The 25,565-nt window shown below is 51.7% G+C and overlaps 1 protein-coding gene across 1 annotated transcript in view; it reads right to left on the bottom strand.

Moving 5' to 3' along the window:
- Positions 1-835: 835 nt before the first annotated feature.
- The window catches only part of LOC117871761 (serine/threonine-protein kinase 10-like), a 42,914-nt gene continuing 18,184 nt past the window's right edge, over positions 836-25,565 (bottom strand). The window contains exons 8-17 of the mRNA XM_034759526.1: positions 22,403-24,964; positions 16,436-16,566; positions 15,407-15,530; positions 14,475-14,654; positions 13,396-13,525; positions 6,343-6,467; positions 5,532-5,717; positions 3,734-3,859; positions 3,252-3,365; positions 836-2,703 (exon numbers count right to left, since the gene is read on the bottom strand). Coding sequence (XP_034615417.1) covers positions 2,596-2,703; positions 3,252-3,365; positions 3,734-3,859; positions 5,532-5,717; positions 6,343-6,467; positions 13,396-13,525; positions 14,475-14,654; positions 15,407-15,530; positions 16,436-16,566; positions 22,403-24,964 — 3,786 coding nt within the window. The 3' untranslated portion in view covers positions 836-2,595. The remainder of the gene's footprint in view (positions 2,704-3,251; positions 3,366-3,733; positions 3,860-5,531; positions 5,718-6,342; positions 6,468-13,395; positions 13,526-14,474; positions 14,655-15,406; positions 15,531-16,435; positions 16,567-22,402; positions 24,965-25,565) is intronic.

The raw sequence follows: 25,565 nt of genomic DNA, 5'->3' as shown, positions 1-25,565 counted from the left end.
GTGTGGACCTGGTGCTTCGAGCGGGGGCAGCTCGCGGAGCCCTGTGGCCCCCCCCCCACCTAGGAGCCGGACCTGCTGGCCGCTTCCGGGGCGCAGCGTGGTGCCTGGACAGGTAGGGACTAGCCTGCCCTAGCCCCGCTGACCGGACTTTTAACGGCCCAGTCGGTGATGCTGACCGGAGCCGCCAGGGTCCCTTTTTGATCGAAAACTGAAACCTGGCAACCCTACAAATCCGCTTCAATTCTCTTCCCCAACATTGCCGTAGCTGCGGCTATGAGTAGCAACAGTCACTAGCCTTTAAGCAAGTGGAATTCAGCATAAGGACTCCCCACGCCAGCTCCAGCTGATGCAGAACATCAGGTGCTGCATGGATTGTAATAGGACTACTGCAGATTGTGGGAGGAGCTGGGGCTTAAGGTTCATTGGGCCTTAAACTCTTTACTTGCTTGTGTACTTTTGGAAACATTACCCCTAATCGTTGATCTTTCGAAGGCAGCCTGGCGAGGTCATTAGGAAAACTTACGGGCCAAGGTACGAAAGAAGGAAAATTCTTACTCTCTCCACACATGTACGTCTCAGCTGCTTTAATATCACACTTTTCTTTGGCACGTGCTGGGAGTAAAGTTTGCCTGAGTAACCTGTGTACCTTCTGTCGTCAGCCATCACTGGTGTGATGCTCTGCTCTGTCCAATGTTGATAACCGTTCGCTGCATGTGTGTTCCCTCTGTGCGCTGCCCCGACTCTGCAGATCGCTGGCTCAGCAGACCCCAAGAGAACCCCCAATGACCACAGACTCCGATAAGGTACGAAGGCACCTGGCCAGGTTTATTGCTACATGAAACACAGTCTCTAGCTCCCCGGATCAGATGTCTACCATTCTGCTAGTACATATCTGCTCCCTGACAATGGACCGGCTCAGTCAGTTGTGGGATTTACCACTGCCCCCTAGGCCAGATAAAGACAACCTCTCAGAGGTCCATTTTTATACACAGGTACAAACAAGTTACACCTGAGTCCTGACGTATTGAGGTACAACCCCTCTACGTAGCAAGATGCTGCCTCTCACCTTGTACATGTTGGTTTGAGCAAAACAACTCTATCCACCATATTACCATTTTGACCCTCTCTTTAGGGTGAGTCAGCCTGTTCCTCGTTATCTATGTGGAATGTGCCTGTGCTGGAGTGTTCTGGTACCATCCTGGCACGTGTTTCCATCCCTTGTGCCCAGTACCTTTTAGGTATGTGTGTTTTTGCGGCATCAGCCGTCTTCTCGCCAGATTCTGTGAGCAGGGCCTCCCTCTGGCTCACAGCTTTTTGTTTTATATCAGCAAAGTCTTGACCATTACTTTAGCTCAGGCCTTAGGCCTCATACCGGGCCTCTGATACAAGGACTTGTGTTTCAGGACCTCATCTTACTACATCTTCCTCACGAGCTGGGGGAAACACACCAGCCCCGCCTTGGAGAACCAGTGCCATTACAGCTGCTTTGCCAAGGCCCACAATCTCTCCCCTCAGACTGGTGCAAACACAGGTTTCTCCTTAAATTAGGGACAGACAAGGTTTGGAGTTGGGGGTTTGGTTTTATTCCCAATAAAAAAAAGTGTTGATGGTGTTTTGGTTCAGCTCAGTGTTGATGGTGGTTTGGTTCAGCACACTAACTCATTAAGTTAGCTCCTCAGGGGTGGTCCCTACAATTCTGCCTGTACACTCATGTGCCTAAGTGCCACTGGCCAGATTTCAGCGCACTAATAAACCCACTTGTGGTCAATGGCCTGCACAGACACTCAGCACCTTGAATTAAAAACGGCGGGTGTAGTGCTCCTCTTGCTGGGCTGCTCCAAGGCCTGGCTTTGTCATCATGGGTTTCAGTAAGGCAGGGGTAGTCAACAGGCGGACCGTAGGCCAAATCCGGACCACCTGACACTTTGGAACAGACCCTGAAATCTTATTTACTTATCATTATCGTTGGACTTTTTAAATTATTTTTTCTGGAGTCTGGACCTTGACTAATTCTTGACCAAGACATTTGGACGTTGAGAACAAATAATGGCCTGCCCCTGCCGTAAGCTACAACAGCCCCACCCCCCGCACGGAGGGCGTGAGGAGTTCAGTCTCGCAGCTTTGGGAGCGGAATGTACTCAGCTAGGTGAGGGCTTAGGCTAGTGCTAAATCTTCCCCTCCAGCAGATCGTATTAATGGGTTGTCCCAGATCCCTACAGGCTCCGTGTCCAACTGTCTGAGATGCACTCGTCTTCTCCTCTGCCCACCACTACATGCCACGTGTCTCTGCTTGTCTTGACCTACTGACTGCAGAGCTCTAGGCCTGTGGATCCCCCTGGCAATGTCACACTGCAGAGAGCAGCCCACCCAGAGCTGCTTCTGCTGCAGGGCTCCTTGGTGCTGTCACGTGTGGTCTTTCTGGTTGAATGGCACCTTGATCAAACCCCCTGAATACAGGTACAGGAGGGATTTTCTCCTGGCTGCTCGCAGGCACCGTCTCTGCTCCAGCTCTCAGGCCGAGCTGTTCTGCAGGTCATGGGGAGAAGGAGCTTAGGACCCATGCTGGCCGTCCCCACTGGGATCCCACGCGGGCTGTCAGGAAGGGAAGTGGAAGAACCGGGATATCCTGCTGCCTGGTTCGCTGCCACGGCGTAGCTCCTTCTGCTGCAGCGGGTTCAAGTGAGCCAGCTCCTCCTCAAGCATCTAGAGCAGACATGGGAACAAAGCGCAGTTTGGAGCCCCTGGGCAGGCCGGGGAGCTGCACCACTGGGACCCCTGTGGCTGCTGAGCAGTGAAGCCTGTTGGGCCAGTCTGACAGTGAAGGCCCTTTCCCCGCCCCATCAGGGAGATTCTGGGTTCAAAGCAGCAGTTGGCAGATAAACAAGGGAGTCTCCACAGCCACCAGCTAAGGCCGGGCTGGGCCTAGCGCTGGGTGCCTGAAACCGGGAGAGGAGAACACGGCTCTAAGCAGGTTTCATTCAAGGATTGGATTGTGCCGAAGTTAGTGGGAATGTGTTGTGTGTGAAGGTAGGGAGCAGGCTCGAGAGCTCTGCTGAGGTACCAGCACCAGCCCCTGCCCGGCAGGTCAGGGTCTGTCCCCCCTCAGTGCAGCTGGAGACGCTGCGACACAGCAGGGGAAGGACCTTGGGTGAGGTCCCACAGGGTCTGTGGCACAGAACCCATCCCCCTTTGCTGCCACGCCCGGTGAGGCGATCGCCCCGGCTCAGGCTGGAGGCGCTCGGGAGGCTCACTTCTTTGCGGGTAGCGAGCCGCTGTTTCCACTCGCTCAGCTCCAGGGTGTGTTCGTCATCCAGCCCCTTCAGCTGCTTCTTCTCCTGTTCGACCAGCAGGCGGAGCTTCTCGGTCTGGGAGACACGCGAGGCGAGAGCAATTACACACCACGAACTCAGGCAATGAGCAGAGACTGGCCGTGACCAGGAATGGCCCTGCCAGGGCCTGGGATCGGGACGCAGATCAAATCCACGCCAGGCCCTGGGGCCCTTGGCACAGCCGCCAGGCCTGCAAACGCTGACAGGCAAGTGATGCCAACACCTGCAAGGGCCATTTGGATGGTCCTGCTTCAGAGGCGGCTGCATTGCAGGGCTCTGCCCAACACCAGCCGTCTGGGCTGGGGGGAAGGAGGGCAGAGCCCCAGGCACACATGCACCCCCTGCGACCGGTGAAGGGGGACGGGAGCAGGACGGCGAGCTGCCCGGACACTGCTCGAACTCACCTGCAACTGCTCCAGCTCACTCAGGTTCTCAGCCAGATGCTGCTGCAGGTCCTGCATCTGCTCCTTGTGCTGCTGCTGCTGTAGCTGCACCTCTGCCCGCTGGCGCCCCTCCTCCTGCTGCAGGAACTGGGGGGAGCAGGTCGGCGCCCTGCGTTACACTCAGCCGCGGCAAAGGGGTCACAGTCCTGGCCAGGGCCCCAGGGCTTGGGGAACCACTCTGAGTTCTGCCTGCCTGAGACCTGGGGCCCTTCCTGGCAGCTTCTGTACTCCTCGCTCTGCTCAGCACAGCCCTCGGTCCCCGGGAGCAATGCGGAGAGGTCAGCCTGATTGGCAGGGCGGGCAGGCTAATGAGGGAGTCAGAAGGCCGGGAGGAGCGTCCTACGTGGGAGGTGGCAGAGTGGGCCCCAGCTAAGGAGAGAGCAGGGGCCTGAGCTGAGCTGGGGAGCAGAGCTGTGCCAGCCAGAGAAGCAGCCCAGGAAGCAGGTCAGTGCTGGGAGCAGAGCCACAGAAGCAGCCCAGAGAGCAGACCTGTGCTGGGAGCAGAGCTGCAGCACCCAAAGGGGCCAGAAAAAGCAGCCCCGGGGGCTGGAGGCAGAGCAGCAGCGGGGCTGGGGCTGGAGCCGTCTGGAGCCGGGTGAGCAGCTGGGCAGAGCGAGGGGGACCCTGGACAGCAGGCCCAGCGCAGGGAGATGCCCCCAGCCCAGAGGCCCTGCAGGCCAGACTTGGAGACGGATCGTAACCCCGACGGGGCAGGGGTGACGCTGGGAAGAAGGACCCTGCCACCTAGCACCTGAGGGCGTGTGGACACCGCCAGAGCAAGTGTCCAACCCGCAGCATCCCTGCAGCACAGCCAGGGCCTGGGCAGGGGCCTGGGACGTGTGGGGAACAGACTGAACTTCCCTGACATCCCCGAGACGCTGGTTGTGATGTCCCCGGGCCACAGAGCAGGGTGACGGGTTTTCCTTTCACCTTTCCCATTTTTCTTTATTTTTTAATTGGTTGCTGTTAAATAAATCGTATTTGTTTTGAACTGTATGTAATGATCAGTGGGTCAGGGAGGTGCCCAGTGCAGAGAGAGCACCCCAGAGTGGGGACACCCCAGCCCCTGTCCTAAGTAACCATGACAAGGTTGGGGGTTGAGCCCCCCAGGAACCCTGGGCCCAGCCTCGTCAGGGTTACGAGGACTCTGCCACCCAGGAGATGGAAGGGGAGCCCTCGAGGTCAGGCAGGGCTCTGGGTAAAGGGAGTGGGAGCGAGGACTCAGATCCTTTCACTAGCCCCCTTCACTGGGGTCATGTGTAAGCCAGGAAAGTTCCCCCCAGTAGCGGGCCCATTCCCCCGCTTACACACAGCTGGGACACGGCTGCTGCTGGCCAGATGCTGCATCCCCTGCAGGATGCCCAAGGCCCGGCTGGCCTCAGCGAGGCCATTCAGCGCAGAGCCGGGAGGGAAGTGGAGCTCCAGGAGCCTGCCCAGCCCCGGTCCCCCATGTGCTGTGGGGTTCGGCAGCAGGCCAGCTGCTGGTGACTCCATCCCATGGACTCTCTTGTCCTTCCCTCCTAGCAGAGGGGACATACTCCAGCCACGAGGGTCATTCAGCTCTGGGCCGGGAGCTGTGCAGTGGCTCTGTCCCTGGGCCCACAGCCGAGAAGGCATCATCCTCTCCCTGGCTCCCAGATATCTCCCCAGTGCCCTGGTGACGTGGGCTCTGCGCTGGCAGCAGCCTTTGGCCATGCTGGGCCTGCCACCCCCCTGGAGAAGGCGCTTGGCGGGGGTGGGGACTGCTGGGGGTCAGTACCTGCTTGGTCTTGTCCTTCTGCTCAGCGCCCGTCACCTCCTGGATCTTCAGACTCTCCTTGAACATGGCTAGGCGGAGCTTGGCGTCCCCACGCTGGGTTTTCAGCAGCTGAGCGTGCTGCTGCGCCTGCTGGTTCCTCAGCTCGTCCAGCAGGAGGAGGTGGAAGCGGCTCATCCGCTCGGTTTCCTAGCAGAGAGGCGTGCGCAGGCATCAGGGGCCGACCACCGGGATGGGACAGGCCCGGGTGCTTAGAACGTGACCCACCATTACCCCTTCCTCCTGCTCGCCGCCTTCGCATGGCTCCAAGCAGGGGGTAGCAGAATTCTCCCCTCCCAGGCTGGCACCCCCTCTGCCAGGCCTGGATGGGGAGCCGCGGGCTGCAGCTGAGCTGAGAGGAGAGCTTGGCTGCTGGGCTCCCTCCTGCCCCACCACAGGACCCTCTTTCATCCCTAGCCCAGAGCCCCAGACAGGAGCCCAGTCTGGGTTAGGACCGGAGCCCTGGAGGAGGAGGAGGGCAGGGGCAGGGGCAGCTGAGGGAGGAGGCTGTGTGGGGAGGAAGAGCGCTGCTCTGGGGCTGAGCATGCTGCCTGCCCAGGGCTCCTGTGTCCCACTGGCCCAGGTGGCTCTAGTCCTTCCTTGTTGATACCGACCACCCCAGAATCCCACTGGTCCAGCCTCTGTTGGTTCCATGGCCCCTGCACGGTTCAGCTGCAGTGCTGATGGATGCCCCAAGGCCTCGCCCGGCCTCACGTTCCCGTGGAGGGGGCCGCGTTTGTGCTGCCAACCACACAGCAGCCAGCCCCGCACTCACCTTCTCGTGCCGCTTGCTGAGCTGCTGCCGCTGGAGCGAGTACTGCTCCTTCACCTGCTGCTTGAAGAGATGATACTTCTCCTGCAGGTGGCCTTGCTCCACGCTCCACACCACGGCCTCCCGGGCTGGGAAGGGCAGAGAAGTGCCCTCAGGTCCCTGGTCTCATCCCTTCTTTCGTCAGAGTCCCACCTAGCCCCCACCCCCTACCGAGCCCTCAGCAGTCCCCTGGCCCTCCCTCAGCGGCCGGCGTGTCTGGTGGGTTTTGCCCTGGGCAGTGAATAGCCACACAACTCCTGCGTGTAGCTGACTCCCCAGAGCCGTACAGCCCTGATGTGCCTTCTTCCTCTACACCAGCATGAAGACGAGGGTCTTTAAATACGCTACATTTGGGTGGGGAAATTGTATGCAGGGCCATGAATGTAGGGCTGGGGCAGGAGGTTGGGTATGGGAAGGAGTACGGGCTGTGGGAGGGGGTGCGGTGTGCAGAATGGGGCTCAGGGCAGGGGGTTGGGATGCGGTGTGCAGGAGCGGTTCGAGGTGGAGGCTCTGCCCAGCGCTGCTTACCTCGAGCAGCTCCAGGGTGGCAGCGGGGCTAAGGCAGGCTCCCTGCCTGTCCTGGCCCCGCGCTGCTCCTGGAAGTGGCCAGCGTGTCTGGCAATGGCTCCTGGGTGTGGGGTGGGGCAGACGGCTCCACTGTGCACTGCCCTCACCTGTGGGTACCACTCCCGAAGCTCCCATTGGCCGCGGTTCCCTGTTCCTGGCCAATGGGAGCTGCGGGGGGGGGGAGGAGCGGTGCCTGCAGGCGAGGGCAGCGCATGGAGTCCTCTGTCTCCCTGCTCCCCAGGGGCCGCAGGGACGTGGTGCCGGCCGCTTCCGGGAGCGGCACAGGGCCAGGGCAGGCAGGAAGCCTGCCTTAGCCCCACTGCGCCATGGGGCTGGCAATCCCGCGGGCTAAATTGAAAGCCCTGATGGGCTGGATTATAGAATCATAGAATACCAGGGTTGGAAGGGACCTCAGGAGGTCATCTAGTCCAACCCCCTGCTCAAAGCAGGACCAATCCCCAACTAAATCATCAACTTTGCTCACCCCTGAACTAGGAGCAAGGGAAAGATGAAGAAAAGTGCAAGTCCTCCGCTTAGTGGGGAAGGAGAGCTATTCAGTGAGGACAGCAAGGAAGCTGAGGTGTGTAATGCCTGTTTTGTTTCAGGCGTCAGTAAAAAGGTGAAGGGTGACCAGCTACTCAATAATATTAATTACTAACAACCAGGGGGAAGGAATTCAAGCCAAAATAGGGAAAGAACAGGTTAAAGAATAGTTCGATAAGTTAGATGTACTCAAGTGGACAGGGTCTGATGAAATTTATCCTGGGGTTCTTAAGGAACTAGCTGAAGCAACCTCGGAACCACTAGTAACTCTCGTCAAGAACTCATGGAGGACGGGGTGAGGTCCCAGAAGACTGGAGAGAGGCAAACACCGGAAAGGGGAACAAAAAGGCCCCAAGGAATTATAGACCACTCAGCCTAAATTTGAAACCTGGAAAGATAGTGGAACAAATTCTTAAATAATCTGTCAGCACCTGGAGGATAACAGGGTTCTATGGAGGGCATGGTGTGCTTGCTGCTTGATTGAAATATACCACATGGTCTGTTTGTTTGGGGTGGGCTGAGCCTAGCGGTTTGCTAGGCAAGGCTGAGAGCTTCTTAAGGAGGCTTTGATCCCTAAGCCCTTTAGCACCCATTGACCCTTAACCAGGGGGCGGGGCTACTCAGGAAGACCAGGACTTTAAAAAACCCAGTGACCAGAGGAGCTAGTGACCAGGAGCGGCTCATAGGGGAGTTTTGCGAGTTCTCCAGGTGAAGGAGGAGCAATTACATGACCCTTGGGGTAAGTTTGTTGTCTGTAGTGTGTGTGTTTGTGTTTGTGGTGTGTTTGCTTTAGAGGGGGATTGTGTGGAGGGGCTAGATACACTTAACATTCTTTAAACTTAAAACCAAAAACAAAACATCAACAAAGGAACAAGCTGCAGGCGTATAAAGAGAATGCAGGCAGACATCCAGCAACAGAGGGGGGCTACCCAGTTTATTGCACCCAATGCAGCATGTAAGATTACCTGCCCTATGGGCAGACGGTGTATATGTGCATTCGGTGCAAGGAGTTCCTGGCCCTCACAGACCATGTATAGGCTTCGGAGACCAGAGTGGCTGAACTGGAGGAGCTAAGGGAGACAGAAAGGTACACAGATGAAACTTTCCGGGACACAATAGAATGGTCCCACTCCTGGTCTGACAACCTCTGTGCTGTTGAGGAGGATGAAAGTCTCAGGGAAGGAGAACATATAACTGGAGCAGAGGGAAATGATCCCATAGTTGGGACCCTCCTCCCAGATAATGTCGTGATATCCTCTCGCACTGAGGATACCCCTCCAGGGGAGGGAACTCCAGTTATTAGGAAAAGGCAGGTGTTAGTAATGAGCAATTCGATCATTAGAAACATAGAGAGCTGGGTTTGTGATGACCGGGAGAATCGCATGGTGACTTGCCTGCCTGTCTCGAGACATCTAGACAGACGTATGTGTAGCTGGGGAGGAGCCGGTGGTCGTGGTACATGTAGGTACCAATGACATAGGGAAAAGTAGGAGAGAGGTTCTGGAGGCCCAATTTAGGCTGCTAGGTAAGAGATTGACGTCAGGACCTCCATGGCTGCATCCTCCGAGATGCTCCCTGTTCCATGCGCAGGGCCAGTTAGACAGGCAGAACTGCAGGGTCTCAATGCGTGGACGAGACGATGGTGTAGGGAGGAGGGGTTTAGATGTATTAGGAACTGGGGAAAGTTTTGGGAAAGGGGGAGCCTATACAGGAAGGATGGGCTCCACCTAACCCAAAATGGAACCAGATTGCTGGCACTTAACATTAAAAATGTCGTAGAGCAGTTTTTAAACTAAGGGCTGGGGGAAAACCGACAGGTGCAGAAGAGCACGTGGTTCGGACAGGGACACCCCTTAGGGGAGGATCCGTTAATGGAAATTCTCTATGTCCTAGTAAGCAGGAGAGGATGGAAAATGATGAAATACAGGTAAGATCCGATGAGAAACAGTCAAATGAAAAAAGTCCCATTCAATTAGATCATGTAATGGCAGACAGCTAAAAAGTGACAAGTTTTTAAAGTACTTATATACCAATGCTAGAAGTCTAAATAACAAGATGGGTGAACTAGAGTGCCTCGTATTAAATGAGGATATTGATGTAATAGGCATCACAGAAACTTGGTGGAATGAGGATACTCAATGGGACACAGTAATATCAGGGTACAAAATATATCAGAAGGACAGAACAGGTCGTGCTGGTGGGGGAGGGGCACTATATGTGACAGAAAGTGTAGAATCAAATGAAGTAAAAAATCTTAAATGAACCAAACTGTACCATAGAATCTCTGTGGATAGTAATTCCATGCTTGAATAAGCAGAATATAGCAGTAGGGATATATTACCAACCAGGATGGTGATAATGACTGTGAAATGCTCAGGGAGATTAGAGAGGCTATAAAAATAAAAAATTCAATAATAATGGTGGATTTCAACTATCCCCATACTGACTGGGTACATGTCACCTCAGAACGTGATGCAGAGATAAAGTTTCTTGACACCTTAAATAACTGCTTCTTGGATTGGCTAGTCCTGGAATCCACAAGAGGAGAGGCAATGCTTGATTTAGTCCTAAGTGGTCACAGGATCTGGTCCAAGAGATAAATATAGCTGAACCGCTTGGTAATAGTGACCATAATATAATTAAATTTAACATCCCTGTGGCGGGGAAAACACCACAGCAGCCCCACACTGTAGCATTTAATTTCAGAAAGGGGAACTACACAAAAATGAGGAAGTTAGTGAAACAGAAATTAAAAGGTACAGCACCAAAAGTAAAATCTCTGCAAGCTGCATGGAAACTTTTTAAAGACACCATAATAGAGGCTCAACTTAAATAAATACCCCAAATTAAAAAACATAGTAAGAGAACCAAAAAAGTGCCACCATGGCTAAACAACAAAGTAAAAGAAGCAGTGAGAGGCAAAAAGGCATCCTTTAAAAAGTGAAAGTTAAATCCTAGTGAGGAAAATAGAAAGGAACATAAACTGTAGCAAATGAAATGTAAAAATACAGTTATGAAGACCAAAAAAGAATTTGAAGAACAGCTAGCCAAAGACTCAAAAAAGAATAGCAAACATTTTAAAAGTACATCAGAAGCTGGAGGCCTGCTAAATAACCAGTGGGGCCACTCGACGATCGAGATGCTAAAGGATCACTCAAGGACAAAAAGGCCATTGCAGAGAAACTAAATGAATTCTTTGCATCGGTCTTCCTGGCTGAGGATGTGAGAGTGATTCCCAAACCTGAGCCATTCTTTTTAGGTGACATCTGAGGAACTGTCCCAGACTGAGGTGTCATTAGAGGAGGTTTTGGAACAAACTGATAAACTAAACGGTAATAAGTCACCAGGACCAAATGGTATTCACTCGAGTTCTGAAGGAACTCAAATGTGAAATTGCACAACTAATAACTGTAGTCTGTAACCTATCATTTAAATCAGATTCTGTACTAAATGACTGGAGGATAGCTAATGTGAAGCCAATTTTTAAAAAGGGCTCCAGAGGTGATCCCAGCAATTACAGGCCAGTAAGCCTGTACTGGGCAAACTGGTTGAAACGATAGTGAAGAACAAAATGGTCAGACACATAGATGAACATAATTTGTTGGGAAAGAGTCAACATGATTTTAGTAAAGGGAAATCATGCCTCACCAATCTACTAGAATTCTTTGAGGGGGTCAACAAGCATGTGGATAAGGGGGAATCCAGTGGATATAGTGTGCTTAGATTTTCAGAAAGCCTTTGACAAGGTCCCTCACCAAAGGCTCTTAAGTAAAGTAAGCAGTCATGAATAAGAGAGAAGGTCCTCCCATGGATTGGTAACAAGATAGGGAAAAAAGGGTAGGAATAAATGGTGAGTTTTCAGAATGGAGAGAGGTAAATAGTGGTGTTCCCCAGGGGTCTGAATTGGGCCCAGTCCTGTTCAACACATTCATAAATGATCTGGAATAAGGGGTAAACAGTTAGGTGCCAAAATTTGCAGATGATACAAAACTACTCAAGATAGTTGAATCCCAGGTAGACTGCAAATAGCTAGAAAAGGATCTCTCAAAACTGGGTGACTGGGCAACAAAATGGCAGATGAAATTCAATGTAGATAAATGCAAAGTAATGCACATTGGAAAACATAAACCCAACTATACATATAAAATGATGGGGTCTAAATTAGCTGTTAAACTCAAGAAAGATCTTGGAGTCATGGATAGTTCTCTGAAAACATCCACTCAATGTACAGTGGCAGTAAAAAAAGCAAACCAAATGTTGGGAATCTTTAAGAAAGGGATAGATAATAAAACAGAAAATATTATATTGCCTCTATATAAATCCATGGTATGCCCACATCTGGAATACTGAGTGCTGATGTGGTTGCCCCATCTCAAAAAAGATATATTGGAATTGGAAAAGTTTCCGAAAAGGGCAACAACAATTATTAGGGGTATGGAACGGCTTCAGTATGAGGAGAGATTAATAATACAGGGACTTTTCAGCTTGGAAAAGAGATGACTGGTGGGATATGATTGAGGCCTATAAAATCATAACTGATGTGAGAAAGTAAATAAGGAAGTGTTATTTACTCCTTCTCATAACACAAGAACTATGGGTCATCAAATGAAATTAATAGGCAGCAGGTTTAAAACAAACAGAGGGAAATATTTTTCCACACAACACACAGTCAACCTGTGGAACTCTTTGCCAGAGGACGTTGTGAAGGCCAAAACTATAATAGGGTTCAAAAAAGAACTAGATAAGTTCATGGAGGATAGGTCCATAGGTCTAGACAGTATTTGGTCCTGCCATGAGGGCAGGGGACTAGACTCGATGACCTCTCAAGGTCCCTTCCAGTCCTAGAGTCTATGAATCTATGAATCAATGACTATTAGCAGGGCAGGGATGGTGTCCCTAGCCTCTGTTTGCCAGAAGCTGGGAATGGGCGACAGGGGATGGATCACTTGTTTATTGCCTGTTCTGTTCATTCTCTCTGGGGCACCTGGCAGTGGCTGCTGTCGGAAGACAGGATACTGGACTAGATGGACCTTTGGTCTGCCCCAGTATGGCCACTCTTATGTTCTTATGTATCTAGTGGGGTCCTGCAGGAGTCAGTCCTGGGTCCGGCACTATTCAATATCTTCATTAATGACTTGGCTAATGGAGAGGAGAGTATGCTTATAAAAATTGCAGATGGCACCAAGCTGGGAGGGGTTGCTGGCACTTTGGAAGACAGGATTAGAATTCAAAATGACCTTTGACAAATTGGAGAATTGGTCTGAAATCAACAAGATGAAATTCAATACAGTCAAGGGCAAAATACACAGAGGAAGGAAAAATCAAATGCACAACTACAAAATGGGCACTAACTGGCTAGGCCGTCCTAGTGCTGAAAAGGATCTTGGGGGGTTGTCGTGGATCACAAATCCAATATAGGTCAACAACGTGATGTAGCTGTGAAAAAGGCTACTATCATTCTGGGGTGTATTAACAGGAGCATAGTATGTAAGACATGGGAGGTAATTGTCCTGCCCTACTTGCCATTGGTGAGGCCTCAGCTGGAGTACTGTGTACAATTTTGGGTGCTGCACTTTAGGAATAACATGGGAAGAGATGCGGGCCGCAGGGACGTGCTGACCGCCTCTTCCCGCAGCTCCCATTGGCTGGGAACGGCGAACTTCAGCCACTGGGAGCTGTGGGTGGCCGTGCCCGCGGATGGTCAACGTAAACAAAATGTCTCACGGCCTGCCAGCGGATTACCCTGATGGGCCACGTGGTCTAGGTTTACTTGGTCCTGCCCCGACACAAGTCCTGCCAAGTCACAAGTCCTGCCTGGACTTGATGACTTCCTAAGGTCCCTTCCAAGCCAGACATTTCTCTTATCTCTGCATCTCAGCCCTTATCCCTCCCAGAGCTCAGCTCTACCTCTCCTGAGGCTGTGGATCTTGCTGACGCACTCCCACTCGATAGAGGTCACTTTCTTCTTGTGCTCCTGCACGACTTTCTGCAAGGCCAGGTTGAGCTCCTCCTGCTGCTGCTGCAGAAATCTCTGCTCCTGCCAGAGGGAAACATAAGGGTTTGGCCCCAGAGCAGCCAAATTCTCAAAACTATCGCAGCCCATTAGCTCATCAGCTGGCTAGTGCAGATTCCCCAGTTCAGCTGCTGTGGGGAGCTGCTGCCATGTGCCAGCTCCATCAGCTGGGACCTGTCATGGTCAGTGGCTGTGCATCTAGGCTGCCCTGCCCCCGTTTATCAGCCTGCTTATCTTGAATGCCTGTGGTCAGTACGCATAGGGCTAGTGGGGCCATTCCTGCTCATCTGCTCTGACCGCCCGCATCAGCAGGGCAAGGAATTTCACACAGCAATTCCTGCAGCAAACCCAACGAGGGATGGTGTTTCACACGCTCCTGGCTAGCTGGCATCTGGATGTGGACACTGACATTAGAACATTCGGCAGGAGGCCAGCTCACGTTTGCTGTTATAGTGTCTATGCAATGGACCTTATTCCCTGAGGCTTGGGCTTTTCCATGGGCCCAAAGGAGCTCCAATCCCCGCCCTTCCGCCCTATGGAAAATCCCAGCTTTGCAGCTAAACTAGAACAGCGCATGGACCACACAGACCGAGGCTGGGATCTCTGCCCTCTGGGCTCCAGTTGTTATAAATCCTGCCTTCGTGCTGAAACAGCAATACAAGGACCATCATGGGACCCAGAGCTACCCACAGCATGAAAATAACCTCAGCGGTAGGCACAGGGAAAACTTGCCGCCTGAGCTGAGATGTTCCCATTGGCTTGGGGGAGGATCCCTAGTTCCCATTGGCTCAGGGGAGGGGAGGATCCCTAATGCCCATTGGCTTGGAGGAGGGAAGGATCCCTAGTTCCCATTGGCTCAGGGGAGGGGAGGGGAGGATCCCTAGTTCCCGTTGGCGAGGGGTGGGGGGAGATCGAGGTCCCACTGGCACGGGGGCAGTAGGTTCTGTGGTCTGGGTCTCCGCACGTGGGGTACCTCTCGCCTGTTGCCCCTGAAGGCCAACAGCTTCTTGCCATAGTCCTTCTCCTGCAGGGCTTTCAGCCGCTTGGCCTCATCGCGTAGCCTGGTGGTGAACTCGTGCTCTTGGCGCTCCCGAGCCTGCCGATGGTGCCTCTCCAGGCTCTCCACCTCATGGTCATAATAGTGCTTCTTACTCTGTGTGTGTGCAGAGCAGGGAGCTTACATGCGTGTTCCTCCCACTCACCGAATCAAATAATATCGGGGGACATAAGAGGGGCCGAGCCCCAGACAGCATCAGCCTCTCTGAACTGCAGGGATTGCAGTTCCTAGGCAAGCTCCTGGCTCCACACCTCTGGGCTCCTGCCGCACTGGGTGTCCCTCGAGGCGCTGGGAAGTGCAGCCACCCAACGCGGGGGACACGAGCCGGTGCACGACTCCAGCGAGATGCTGAGCTCTGTGCAGAGCACAGGCCCTGCACCAGGGGGAGGGGACCTTGCGCTAGCCCCATGCACTGTCCTGTTTTCCCTTTGGGAAATACAGTCACACTAAGCATGTCCCATCTGGAGCAGTGCTGGATTGGGAGCTGGGAATAGGAGGGATTGAGACCTGTGATGATTTTCAGTTCATAGAATTGTAGAATATCAGGGTTGGAAGGGACCTCAGGAGGTATCTAGTCCCACCCCCTGCTCAAAGCAGGACCAATCCCCAGGCCCCAGATCCCTAAATGGCCCCCTCAAGAATTGAACTCACAACCCTGGGTTTAGCAGGCCAATGCTCAAACCACTGAGCTATCCCTCCCCCAAGGTCCCCAAGCTCCTCAAGCTCTGAACAGCATACGACTACGCCATGGAGATGAGAGCAGTCACACCCTGCCCCAGGGGCCGTGGGCCTGCCCAGCCTGGCAGCGCCACTCGCAGGGCCTGGCTGACAGCCGCTAAGGTGGTTACCGTCATTTCCTGCTCAATGTGGCGGAACATCTGCTCCCGCTGCTGATGGAGCTTCTGTTCCAGCTGGCTCTGGGCTCGCTGCTCTTCCTTCTGGAGAAGGCGGAGTTCATGCAGCTCCTGGCGCCTGGCAACCGGGAGACAGACCCACAGACAGGGCAATGGTGGGGAGGTGCATTGCCAAGCAATAAGCAACCTCCTGAAACTTCAGCCATTTTCAGAACCAAACTCGACCCCAAATGGTTTTTTATTTGTCTCCTGAGGTGAGACTGGCCCAGCTCTGGCTCTAGCCACACTGACAATTTCACAGGGAAGCCTGCTCTTGAGTTTTACCACAAGTTTGCAAACTCCACTGACTTCAATGGAGTGGCGCCACTAGAGAATCTAGCCCTGTGCAGATATAGAACTCCCCCGTGTTTGGACGGTTTCCTGCCTCTTCCCACTGGAGCCGCAGATTGGCAGGGCAGCTGCCACCCTGAGTGTAAATGTGGCTATAGAAAAAGGTTTGAAACCTTTAGGCCAAATTCATTCCTGGAGTAACACCAGCGTCCTCAGTAACTGGGATGCAATAACTGCGAACATGTATGGGGATTAGAAACGTTCCTGCACACACTCTCCTTTACTTATGATGAGCTACTGCCCACAACAACGTCCAACATTTGTACAGATGTCCCTCCCAGACCCCAGCGCGCGCTGTCTGCAGACAGCCTCCCACATGCCAGCACACACTGTCTGCAGACGTCCCTCTGAGACCACACACCAGCACACACTGGGGTGCTCTAAAACAGAAGGTGACTTGCTCAGCCAGTCAGTGGCTGAGCTGTGAGCAGAATCTAACCCTCCCCTCTCATGCTCTAACCCCCGTGCTTCTCACCCTGCCCAGGTGATGTTCCCTTTTCTGCATCATGACTTGCCCTTCCCATCTCCTATTTAACAATATGGGAAGGGCAGGATGCTCTCAGCCCCCACCCTGAGAGCCCCTGCTGTCATCATTCGGCTATATCCCCTCCCAGTCGGCCAAGTGCCCCTTACCGAGCTGAGCGCATCTTCTCGCCCTTTGTATCCACCTCGCTGATGGTCTTTGAGGTTGTCACGCTGACCTCCTTCCCATCCACAACAAACTTCCTGGTTTTCTTCACTGTTCTTCTTAGGGAGACAGCCTCCTGAGACCAGAAACAGGGGATTATGTTCACAACAAGCCTAGAATCCAATCATTCAAAGAGACAAACCCAACAAAACAGCTGATGTGGAGGCAGCTTGAACCTCCACCACATAATTCCACTTGCTTATGTATCACTCAGACCAGGGAGATGCTCTGTTCTTACTCAGGGGAACTCCCAGCGAAGCCAAATCACAGCCTGAGCAACCTCTGGCTGAGTTACTGACGTCCTCAAATCATACTTTAGAGACTTCAAGGTACAGAGAATTCACCATTTACACTAGTTTAAACCTGCAAGTGACCCATGCTCCACGCTGCAGAGGAAGGTGAAAAAACTCCAGGGTCTCTGCCAATCTGACTTGAAGGAAAATTCCTTCCTGACCCCAAATATTGTGACCAGTTAGACCCTGAACATGTGGGCAGGATCAATCCAGCAGATACCTGGAAAAGAATTCTCTGTAGTAACTCAGAGCCTCCTCATTTAGTGTCCCATCTCCAGCCTTTGGAGATATTTGCTGCTAAAAGTTGCAGATTGGCTACATTCCATTGTAGGCAGTAACACCATCCCATCCCCTCCATACACTTATCAAGCGCAGTCTTGAAGCCAGTTAGGTTTTTTGCCCTGCACTGCTCCCCAGAACTGCTGTTCCAGAACTTCACTCCTCTGATGGTTAGAAACCTCCATCGAATTTCAAGCCTACACTTGTTGATGGCCAGTTTATAGCCATTTGTTCTTGTGCCAACATTGGCCCTTAACTTAAATAACACCTCTCCTGCACTGGTATTTATCCCTCGGATGTATTTATGGAGAGCAATCATATCTCCCCTCAGCCTACGTTTGGTTAGGCTGAACAAACCAAGCTCTTTGAGTCCCCTCTCATAAGATGGATGATCTGAGGAACGAAAAACCTTAGTAGCCCTTCTCTGTACCTGTTTCAGTTTGAATTCATCTTTCTTAAACATGGGAGACCAGAATTGCACACGATATTCCAGATGAGGTCTCACCAGTGCCATGTATAACAGTACTAACACTTCCCAGTCTCTACAGGAAATACCTCACCTGATGCAACCTAGGATTGAATTAGTCTGTCATAATCACATCACATTGGCAACTCACAGTCATCCTGTGATCGACCAATAGACCCAGGTCTTTCTCCTCTGTCACTTCCAACTGATACGTCCCCAGTTTATAGCAAAAATTCTTGTCGTTAGTCCCTAAGTGCATGGCCCTTTCACTGTGTACTATTAAATTTCATCCATTTCTATTACGTCAGTTTTCTTGGTCATCCAGATCTTCTTGTATGATATTCTGGTCCTCTTCTGGATTGGCAATACCTCCCACCTTTGTGTCATCCACAAATTTTATTAGCACACTCCCACTTTTTGTGCTAAATTCATGAATGAAAATGTTAAATAAGATTAGCCTCAAGACCAATCCCTGAGGAACCTCTCTCAAGCCTGACAGTTCACCTTTCAGCATGACCCACTGTAGTCTCCCCTTTAAACAGTTCCTTACCCACCTTTCAGCTCTTGTATTAATCCCCATCTTCTTCAATTTAACTAATAATTTCCTATGTGGAACTGTATCACATGCCTTACTGAAATCCAGACAGATTAGATCTACTGCATTTCCTTTGGCTAAAAAATCAGTTACCATCTCAAAAAAGGAGATCAGGTTGGTCTGGAACTCTCTACCTTTTGTAAAACCATGTTGTATTTTATCCCAATTACCATTTACCCTTGTGTCCTTAACTACTTTATTTCTCTTTCAAAATTTGTTCTAAGACCTTGCAGGCAACTGAGGTCAAACTAACAGGTTTATAGTTTTCTGGAATACTTCCCCCCATTTCTTAAATATAGGCACTATATTAGCCATTCTCCAGTCATAGAGTACGACCTCCCGAGTCTACAGGTTCATTAAAAATCCTTGCTATTGGGCTTGCAATTTCATGTGCTGGTTCCTTTAATATTCTTGGATGGAGATTATCCGGGACCCCCAATTTGATCCTGTTAAGCTGTTTGAGTTTGACTTCTACCTTGCATGTGGTAATTTCTACTTCCATATCCTCATTTCCATTAGCTACCCTGCCACTACCCCTAAGATCCTCATTATCCTTATTAAAAACTGAGACAAAGTTTTTGTGTAGGCCTTGTGTCCTGGCCTAGATTATCTTTAATTTCCACCCCATCCTCAGTGCTCAACGGTCCCACTTCTTTCCTTGTTTTCTTTTTATTTATATGGCTATAGAACCTTTCACTGTTGGTTTTAATTCCCTTTGCTAGGTCCAACTCTGCTTGGCTCTTGGCAGTTCTCACTTTACCTCTACAGTTTCTGACCTCTGAGCGGTAGCTTTCCTTGCTGATCCATCCTTTCTTCCATTCCTTGTAGGCTCTCTGCTTTCTCTCAATCGCCTGTTTGAGATGCTTGTTCAGCCAGCTTGGTCTGTAACCCTTCGCTATGAATTGTTTCCCCTTGCTTGGGATGCAGGCTTCAGATAGCTTCTGCAACTTGGACTTAAAGTAATTCCAAGCCTCCTCCACATTCAGATCGTTGAGTTCTTCAGTCCAGCCCGCTTCTCTAACTAATTCCCTTCATGTTTTCAAATTTGCCCTTTGGAAATCAAGGCCCCTAGTTGCAGATCGATTTGTGTTTATCCTTCCATTTAGTTTAAACTGAATTTGCTCATGATCACTCTAACCAAGGTTGTCCCCTATAACCAACTCTTCAGTGAGGTCCTCACTACTCACCAATATCAAATTTAAAATGGCATCGCCTCTTGTAGGTTCGGTGATTATTGGGTGAAGAATCTGTCAGCTGTCACAGCCAGGAAAACCTAGGCCCTACTGTTATTAGCAGCACTTCTCCTCCAATCTATATCTGGGAAGTTAAAGTCTCCCATAATCACACAATTCCCAGTAGTATGTATTTCATTAGAAATAAAAGCAATTTCTATCCATATCCAGATTGGATCCTGGGGGTCTGTAGCATACCCCAAGCATTATCCCAGTGGAGCCTCTGGTACCTCTTTTCCCCAAAGTGTTTTTACCTAAACAGATTCTGTTTTATCCATTTCATCACTTCTAATTTCTTTACAGTCTACCTTGTCATTAATATACAATGCTACTCCACCGCCTCTACCTTTATTTCTGTCTTTCCTGAATAGCAGGTGCCCTTCAATACCTGTGCTCCACTCATGACTACTATCCCACCATGTTTCCGTTATCCTGCTCACGTCTGGTTTAATCTTCCTGCACCAGTAGCTCTACTTCCTCCATTTTGTTACCCAGGCTCCTTGCATTGGTGTACAGTTATCTGAGTTGTTTCCGCTCAGCTTCGTCCAAATTCCTCACCAGATCATCGCCAATATCACCTACCAGATTTAGTGACATTGATATCAACACTGTCTTTCCTCTTGATGTCCACTCTCTTGCCCTCTGTTGTTCCTTTCTCCATTGCTATATCCTCTTACTTGATTTTCCTCCCGCTCAATATTAGAATCAGGTGTTGAGATTACATGAGCATCTCCCAACCATCTCCCCCAAATTCCTAGTTTAAAGCTCTTTTAATCAGTTGTGTCAACCTCCATCCCAGAAGTCTATTTTCCTCCCTACTCAGGTGGAGTCCATCCCAGGAGAACAGTCCTCTGTCAGTGAATGCCTCCCAGCGGCCAAACATCCCAAAGCCCTCCAGATGCCTGAGCATCTGTTGATCATCATCTTGTCTCACCTTCACTTTCCTCTTCTGGGGACAGGTACAATCCCACTGAAGATCATCTAAGCCTCCATTTCCTTAAGTGTCTGTGTCATTTGTTCCCACATGAAGGAAAGTCAGTGGATTCTTTCCTGTTCACATTAGGACCCTCTTTGGCCTCAGGTCCACATCCTGTATCTTAGCTCCCGTCAGACAGTGCACCCTTCTGTACTCTGGATCAACTCTGGTGACAGGCCTGTCTGTTCTTCTTAGTAGGGAGTCCCCAATTGAATAGACCTTCCTCTTCCTGGTGTTGGTGAGATTCTCCAGCCTTCTGTTCTTTCAGGCTGCCTTTTGTCCTTTACTCTCACTTGCAATGTTCTGCAAATCATCCTCTGTCCTCCTGGGGCTCAGAAATCCAGGTATCTCCATTGACTTTTCCCCTCTTCTTGTAAGACTAGCTGCTCTTCTCTTCTTCCTGGCCCTCTCGCCCTCTCTGCCATGCCCCTTCACTTTCCAACTCAGCAAACCTCTTCCTCAGCTCTATTTCTCCTTCACTCACTAGTTGTTTCCTCGGCTTGTTCTCATAGTCACATGCTTCCACTGGCCCTTTTACCCTCACAGTTCTCCAGTCCAGCTTGCATCTCCAAGTCTTGAGTTTTCCCTTCAGCCTCCTTCCTCTTGCCTTCCCTTCTTCATCCATTCAAATCCCCTTTGAAAATTCAACCATAGTTTCTACCTGCATCTCCAAACCTTGGATCTTCTCTTCCATCCCATCTATCAGCAGCACTTCACACAAACAAAGCTCTTTTCTGGTACCTGCTCCAGGATAATGTACATCCCGCAGCTTCCCCATCCAGTCATCTTCATTGTCTCTTCCATTTCTTGGGTCACTACTACTGCTGCCTCTGTAGCTGTGATAGCCTCCGCTCCTACTCCTGCTCTGTAAGGACGTCACGGTTTGGCCCTCTGGAAGGTTTGCCTATTCACTCTGAATAGGACCAAGCATGAAAGCAAGGAGCAACGAATTGTAGCGGGGAGATCAGTTAGTGTCTGGTTGACAAACAGAGCAATTGGCACGTGTGTGGATGTTGCTGACTATTTTCAGAAGGGCCTAGAAAATGGGCATCAGGACAGGACCTCTGCCCAGAAAGGGTGGAACTGACATCTCCTGGCACAGGAAAAGGGAACCTGGACCAAACCTTAGTGAGACTATCCTGCTCTGAGCAGGCCTTGTTCCTCACAGCTGGCACGGGGTGAGGAAAAGCTGTCGATTAACAGCTACCATGACAAACCACCAGTGCAGAGCCTGGCACCAGAGACCCCAACACACCAGTTCCCTGGATAATGTATTTACATAATTGCCCTTTTCTTATGGACCAGATCTGGAGGGCCTCATTCCAACTGGGTCACTGGTCACTGGGCTAATTCCCCAAGTCCGTGCTCAGCCCTTGCTCAGGCAAAGCCCCAAGTGAAGCCAGCCACAGATGCTGGAACAGATCCTCAGCCGGTGTAAATTGTCCTTGGCCCTTCATCGCACGACAGCAGCTGAGGATCTGTCCCACGGAGCACAGACAGAGAAAAAGGCTGCAGGATTCGGTGCTAGCAATTTAATCTGTTTCTGCTTGAAACAGTCTGTGGTTTCTCTGGTTTGTTACATCCTCCAGACAAAGTAGCAGTTAACCATGAATGTGAGACAAACCATACAGCACTATGCTCCTGGTCCATTCTGCACTGCCTGCCTGCACCAGCTGCACGGCCCATCCATAAAACATGGATTGTAGACAGCCTCGGGGCTCAAAATGGAGTTGGCGCTCCTCAGAGTTGCCAGGGGGAGAGCCCGGAAAGATGAAGTCCTGTTTGTAGGCCTGGCAGCAAAAGTATCTTCCCCTTTCCCCATGGCTCTGCCTCAGCCCTGATCTAAAGGGACCTCCCTCCAGGATTCAGTCAGATCAGTTCTTCTCCATTCCAGGGAGCCGGTCTGTGTGGGGCCAGGTGGGTAGGAGGGTTTTTTGGGTATGGCTACAGGACTAAGAGCCTCCCAGCCAGGCCCAGAGAAAGCCCTAGAGACGAAAGGCCCCACGCCCCAGACCCTGGCATCCCGCCCCCCATTCAAAGCATTCTAGTCTCATGTGTCGTGCCAGCCTACCTGTGTGATGTCTTGCGCGCAATGCGGGGTCCGCAGCCTTGCCGAAGGAAGGTGGAGGTCCGTGTCAGACTCTGTATTGCCTGGTGAAGTCAGCGTCTCTTCTCGGTTGTGTATTAAACCATCGTTTAAGGTCGAATCTCCCTCACCACTGGGATCTTTTCCATCTCTCATTGCTCCTCCATTAGCTGCCTGTTTCAGGGAGGCGGGGCATCCCAGGGGTGCCTCAGCAAAGCTCACGCTCTTCCTTACCTTTGGGTGCTCAATAGGTTCCCCCTGGGGCTCTAGCCCTGCTCCGTTTCCCAGGGGGGCACTTCTCCCTTCTCTTCCAGCTCCATCCCCCAAGGCCCCTTCTGGACACAGAACCGCCTCTGCCAGACCTTCTCTGGGTGGGTGTCTCTCTTCCTTCTCTGTTTCTCTACCATTTCCATCTCCCCTAGCTTCATGGTCTTTGTCCTCAACAACATTTAACGGGTCACCCCTAGGGCTGTCTGCAGTGTCTTCCACTTTCTCCCCTGTGTGTGCCTTAGCTGGCACTAGGTTCTCCTTGGGGGAGGTATCCACCACTGGGTTTTGATCCTCTAAATTTAAATGACCAAGTGTTATATTTTCTATGCTGCCTTCCTGGGCTTCCTCTCTTGCTGGTACCAGTATCTCCTGACTGGATGCGTCCACCACTGAATTTTGGTCTCCCTTTAAATGCTCCTCTACAACCTTGTTTACAATATCTCCTTCTGACTCCTCATGCGCTGGCCCCATGATCTCCTTGGGGGAGGTGTCCACTCCTGAATGTTGATCTTCATTTAAATGACCCCTTATATTGTTGTCTATAGTTTCTTCCTCATTCTTCCCTGTTTCCTCGTTGGCTGGAACCACTGTCTCCTTAGCAGAGCTAGCGACCGCTGTATTGTTCTCTCCATTCTCAGTCACTGCAATCTCTCCCATACAACACAGCTCTTCTAGGGTTGCTGATGCCACCTTTGTGTTTTCATCTGCGTTCTCCATGTCTCCTTCGGCTACATTCTTTACTGAGAAGGTTTCTGCCTGCTGCCAATTCTCACCACTCTGCTCTAATTCCTTGGGGAGTCTTTCATTCTCAGTTTCACAGTGTATCTGCTCTGCTAGCTCCCCAGAAGTCTCTGGGCTTCCACCTTCTTGTGCTCCTGCTGCATTTGAGTAATTTTCAGTCTGTAATCTAACCCCTCTCACTTCCTTACCTAGACACACTCCAGCACCTTTGGGCTGGAGCTGTCTCAAGGGTTCTTTGATGCTCAGAACTTTAGTACTAGTCTGACAAAGATCTAGAGCTGCTAATAGTCGTGTACCCTCGCTCACGTCCAGGTTTGCAAGAGGGCTGCTCACAGATGCACAATCCAGGTAATGTTTCTTTGCTAGACTTCGTATTTCCTCTGTCCTTTCACCCTGAATCCTCCATTTCCTGGAACTGGAGGAAGGAGTCTCATCCACGGTCTGCCCTTCTCCCATCCCAGCTGAGCCTTCAGACAAGTCCCACTTAGTTGCTCCTGTGCATTCCTGCAGAGCCAATAAATTACTGGTAGAATCGCTATTTGATAGGTTTTCCATGTTACTCACTGAGAGCAAAGTGGGGCATGTCTGGGTTCTGTCCTCCAGGCCTACAGCTGCCTGTTGACTTTCTGCTTCTGTGGAGGGAACTCTGTCTGTTATGTTTGAATCAGGGAGTTCAAAACCTGCCTGAGTTTCTTCCAATACAGGCTTGGCCAGATCATCAGCAGTTTCTACTTCTTCTGTTTCCACCTCTTGCCCTTCCGTTGGATCTTTAGATGGTGCTAAATGATTTGGCCCAGTACAAAGTTCTCTTGCTTGGGCTGGGCTCTCTAGAGGGCTGGTCTCCTTTTCATGGTTCCCTTTAAAGTCGTTCTCTGCTTCTGGTTCGAGTGCTGCTGTTCGGAAGGGATCTGGCGCTGTCTCCTCCAGCGTGCCTGGCAGCCCCACACATGGCTGAGGCTCAGGACATGAAGGTAACTGCTCCTCGCCGTGATCTTTCCCACTGGCTGTTTGCGCCACTGGCTCTCCATTGATCCCACCTTGTTCCCTGGCATTTTCTTGTGACTTCAATCCACCAAAGAACGACCTGCGTCTCATCAGCTTCAGGACGTCGGAGGGCCTCCGGGAGGGGAGCCTCATGGAGCCGCGCAGCTCCCGGGAAGCTGCAAACATGGGCGCGGACTTTCGCCTCATTTGTTTCAGGAAGTCGGATGTTTTTTTTGCCCTCATCTGGGGACCATAGGGGACGGAGTCCCCCTGGACACTGGTGTTGACCTCAGGTCCTTGGAGCTCAGGTTGGCCAGCAGGGAGCGGACTCCCCATCTGATTCTTTGGCGACCCCGTTTGCTCTTCCCGTTTGCTCTCCTCTGCTGGCAGAAGAGGCTGGCTGGCTGGCTGAGCCATCATGTCCATCTCCCGGCCTGCTTCTGATTGCCCTTCCCTCCCGACCAGGCTCTGACTGGCCTGGGGCGGTGTTTCCTGCTCGTGGTGGCTGCTGGTGGAGGCCTTGCAGAAGGAGCCTTTGTGGTCATGGTGTGGCTGTTGGATCAAGAGGAGGAGAAAGGTTTAGCGATAGCTGCAGCCTCTTGTCGAACACCCAAATCTAAACGGCGACCTTATGAAACCCACCCTTGTCTAACCCAGAGGAGCCCTGGGGGCAGATCCCCAGCTGGTGCCAATGAAATCAATGGAGCTGTTCCAGTTGACACCACCAAGGACCTGGCTCAGAGCGTCACCTGATCCAGAATGGCCAGGCAGGGAGGCAGGAAACGCCTGAGCACTGTCCATGCAGCGCAGCCTATGGAACATTCCCCCTGCTGAGGCAGATAACAGTCAAGCACAGGGAGAGCTGAGGCCCAACCCTCCGCCTGCTATCGCCCCGCCCCGCATACCCAATCCTGCCCACTCCCACTCCCAGCACGCCCGGTCCTGCCCACTCTCCCCCACAGCACTCCCGGTCCTGCCCACTCTCCCCCTCAGCATGTCCGGTCCCACCCACTCTCACCCCCCACATGCCTGGTCCTGCCCATTCTCCCCCCCCAGCATGCCAGGTCCCGCCCACTCTCCCCCCCAGCATGCCTGCCCCCCCCATCATCCCCCCCAGCATGCCTAGCCCCGCCCCCGCTATTGCCCCAGTATG

The sequence above is a fragment of the Trachemys scripta genome, chromosome 2 (genome assembly GCF_013100865.1).
Source record: "Trachemys scripta elegans isolate TJP31775 chromosome 2, CAS_Tse_1.0, whole genome shotgun sequence".
Taxonomy (NCBI): Eukaryota; Metazoa; Chordata; order Testudines; family Emydidae; genus Trachemys; species Trachemys scripta.
Note: the sequence above shows the minus strand (reverse complement) of the source record. Positions and strands in the feature narration are given on the sequence as shown.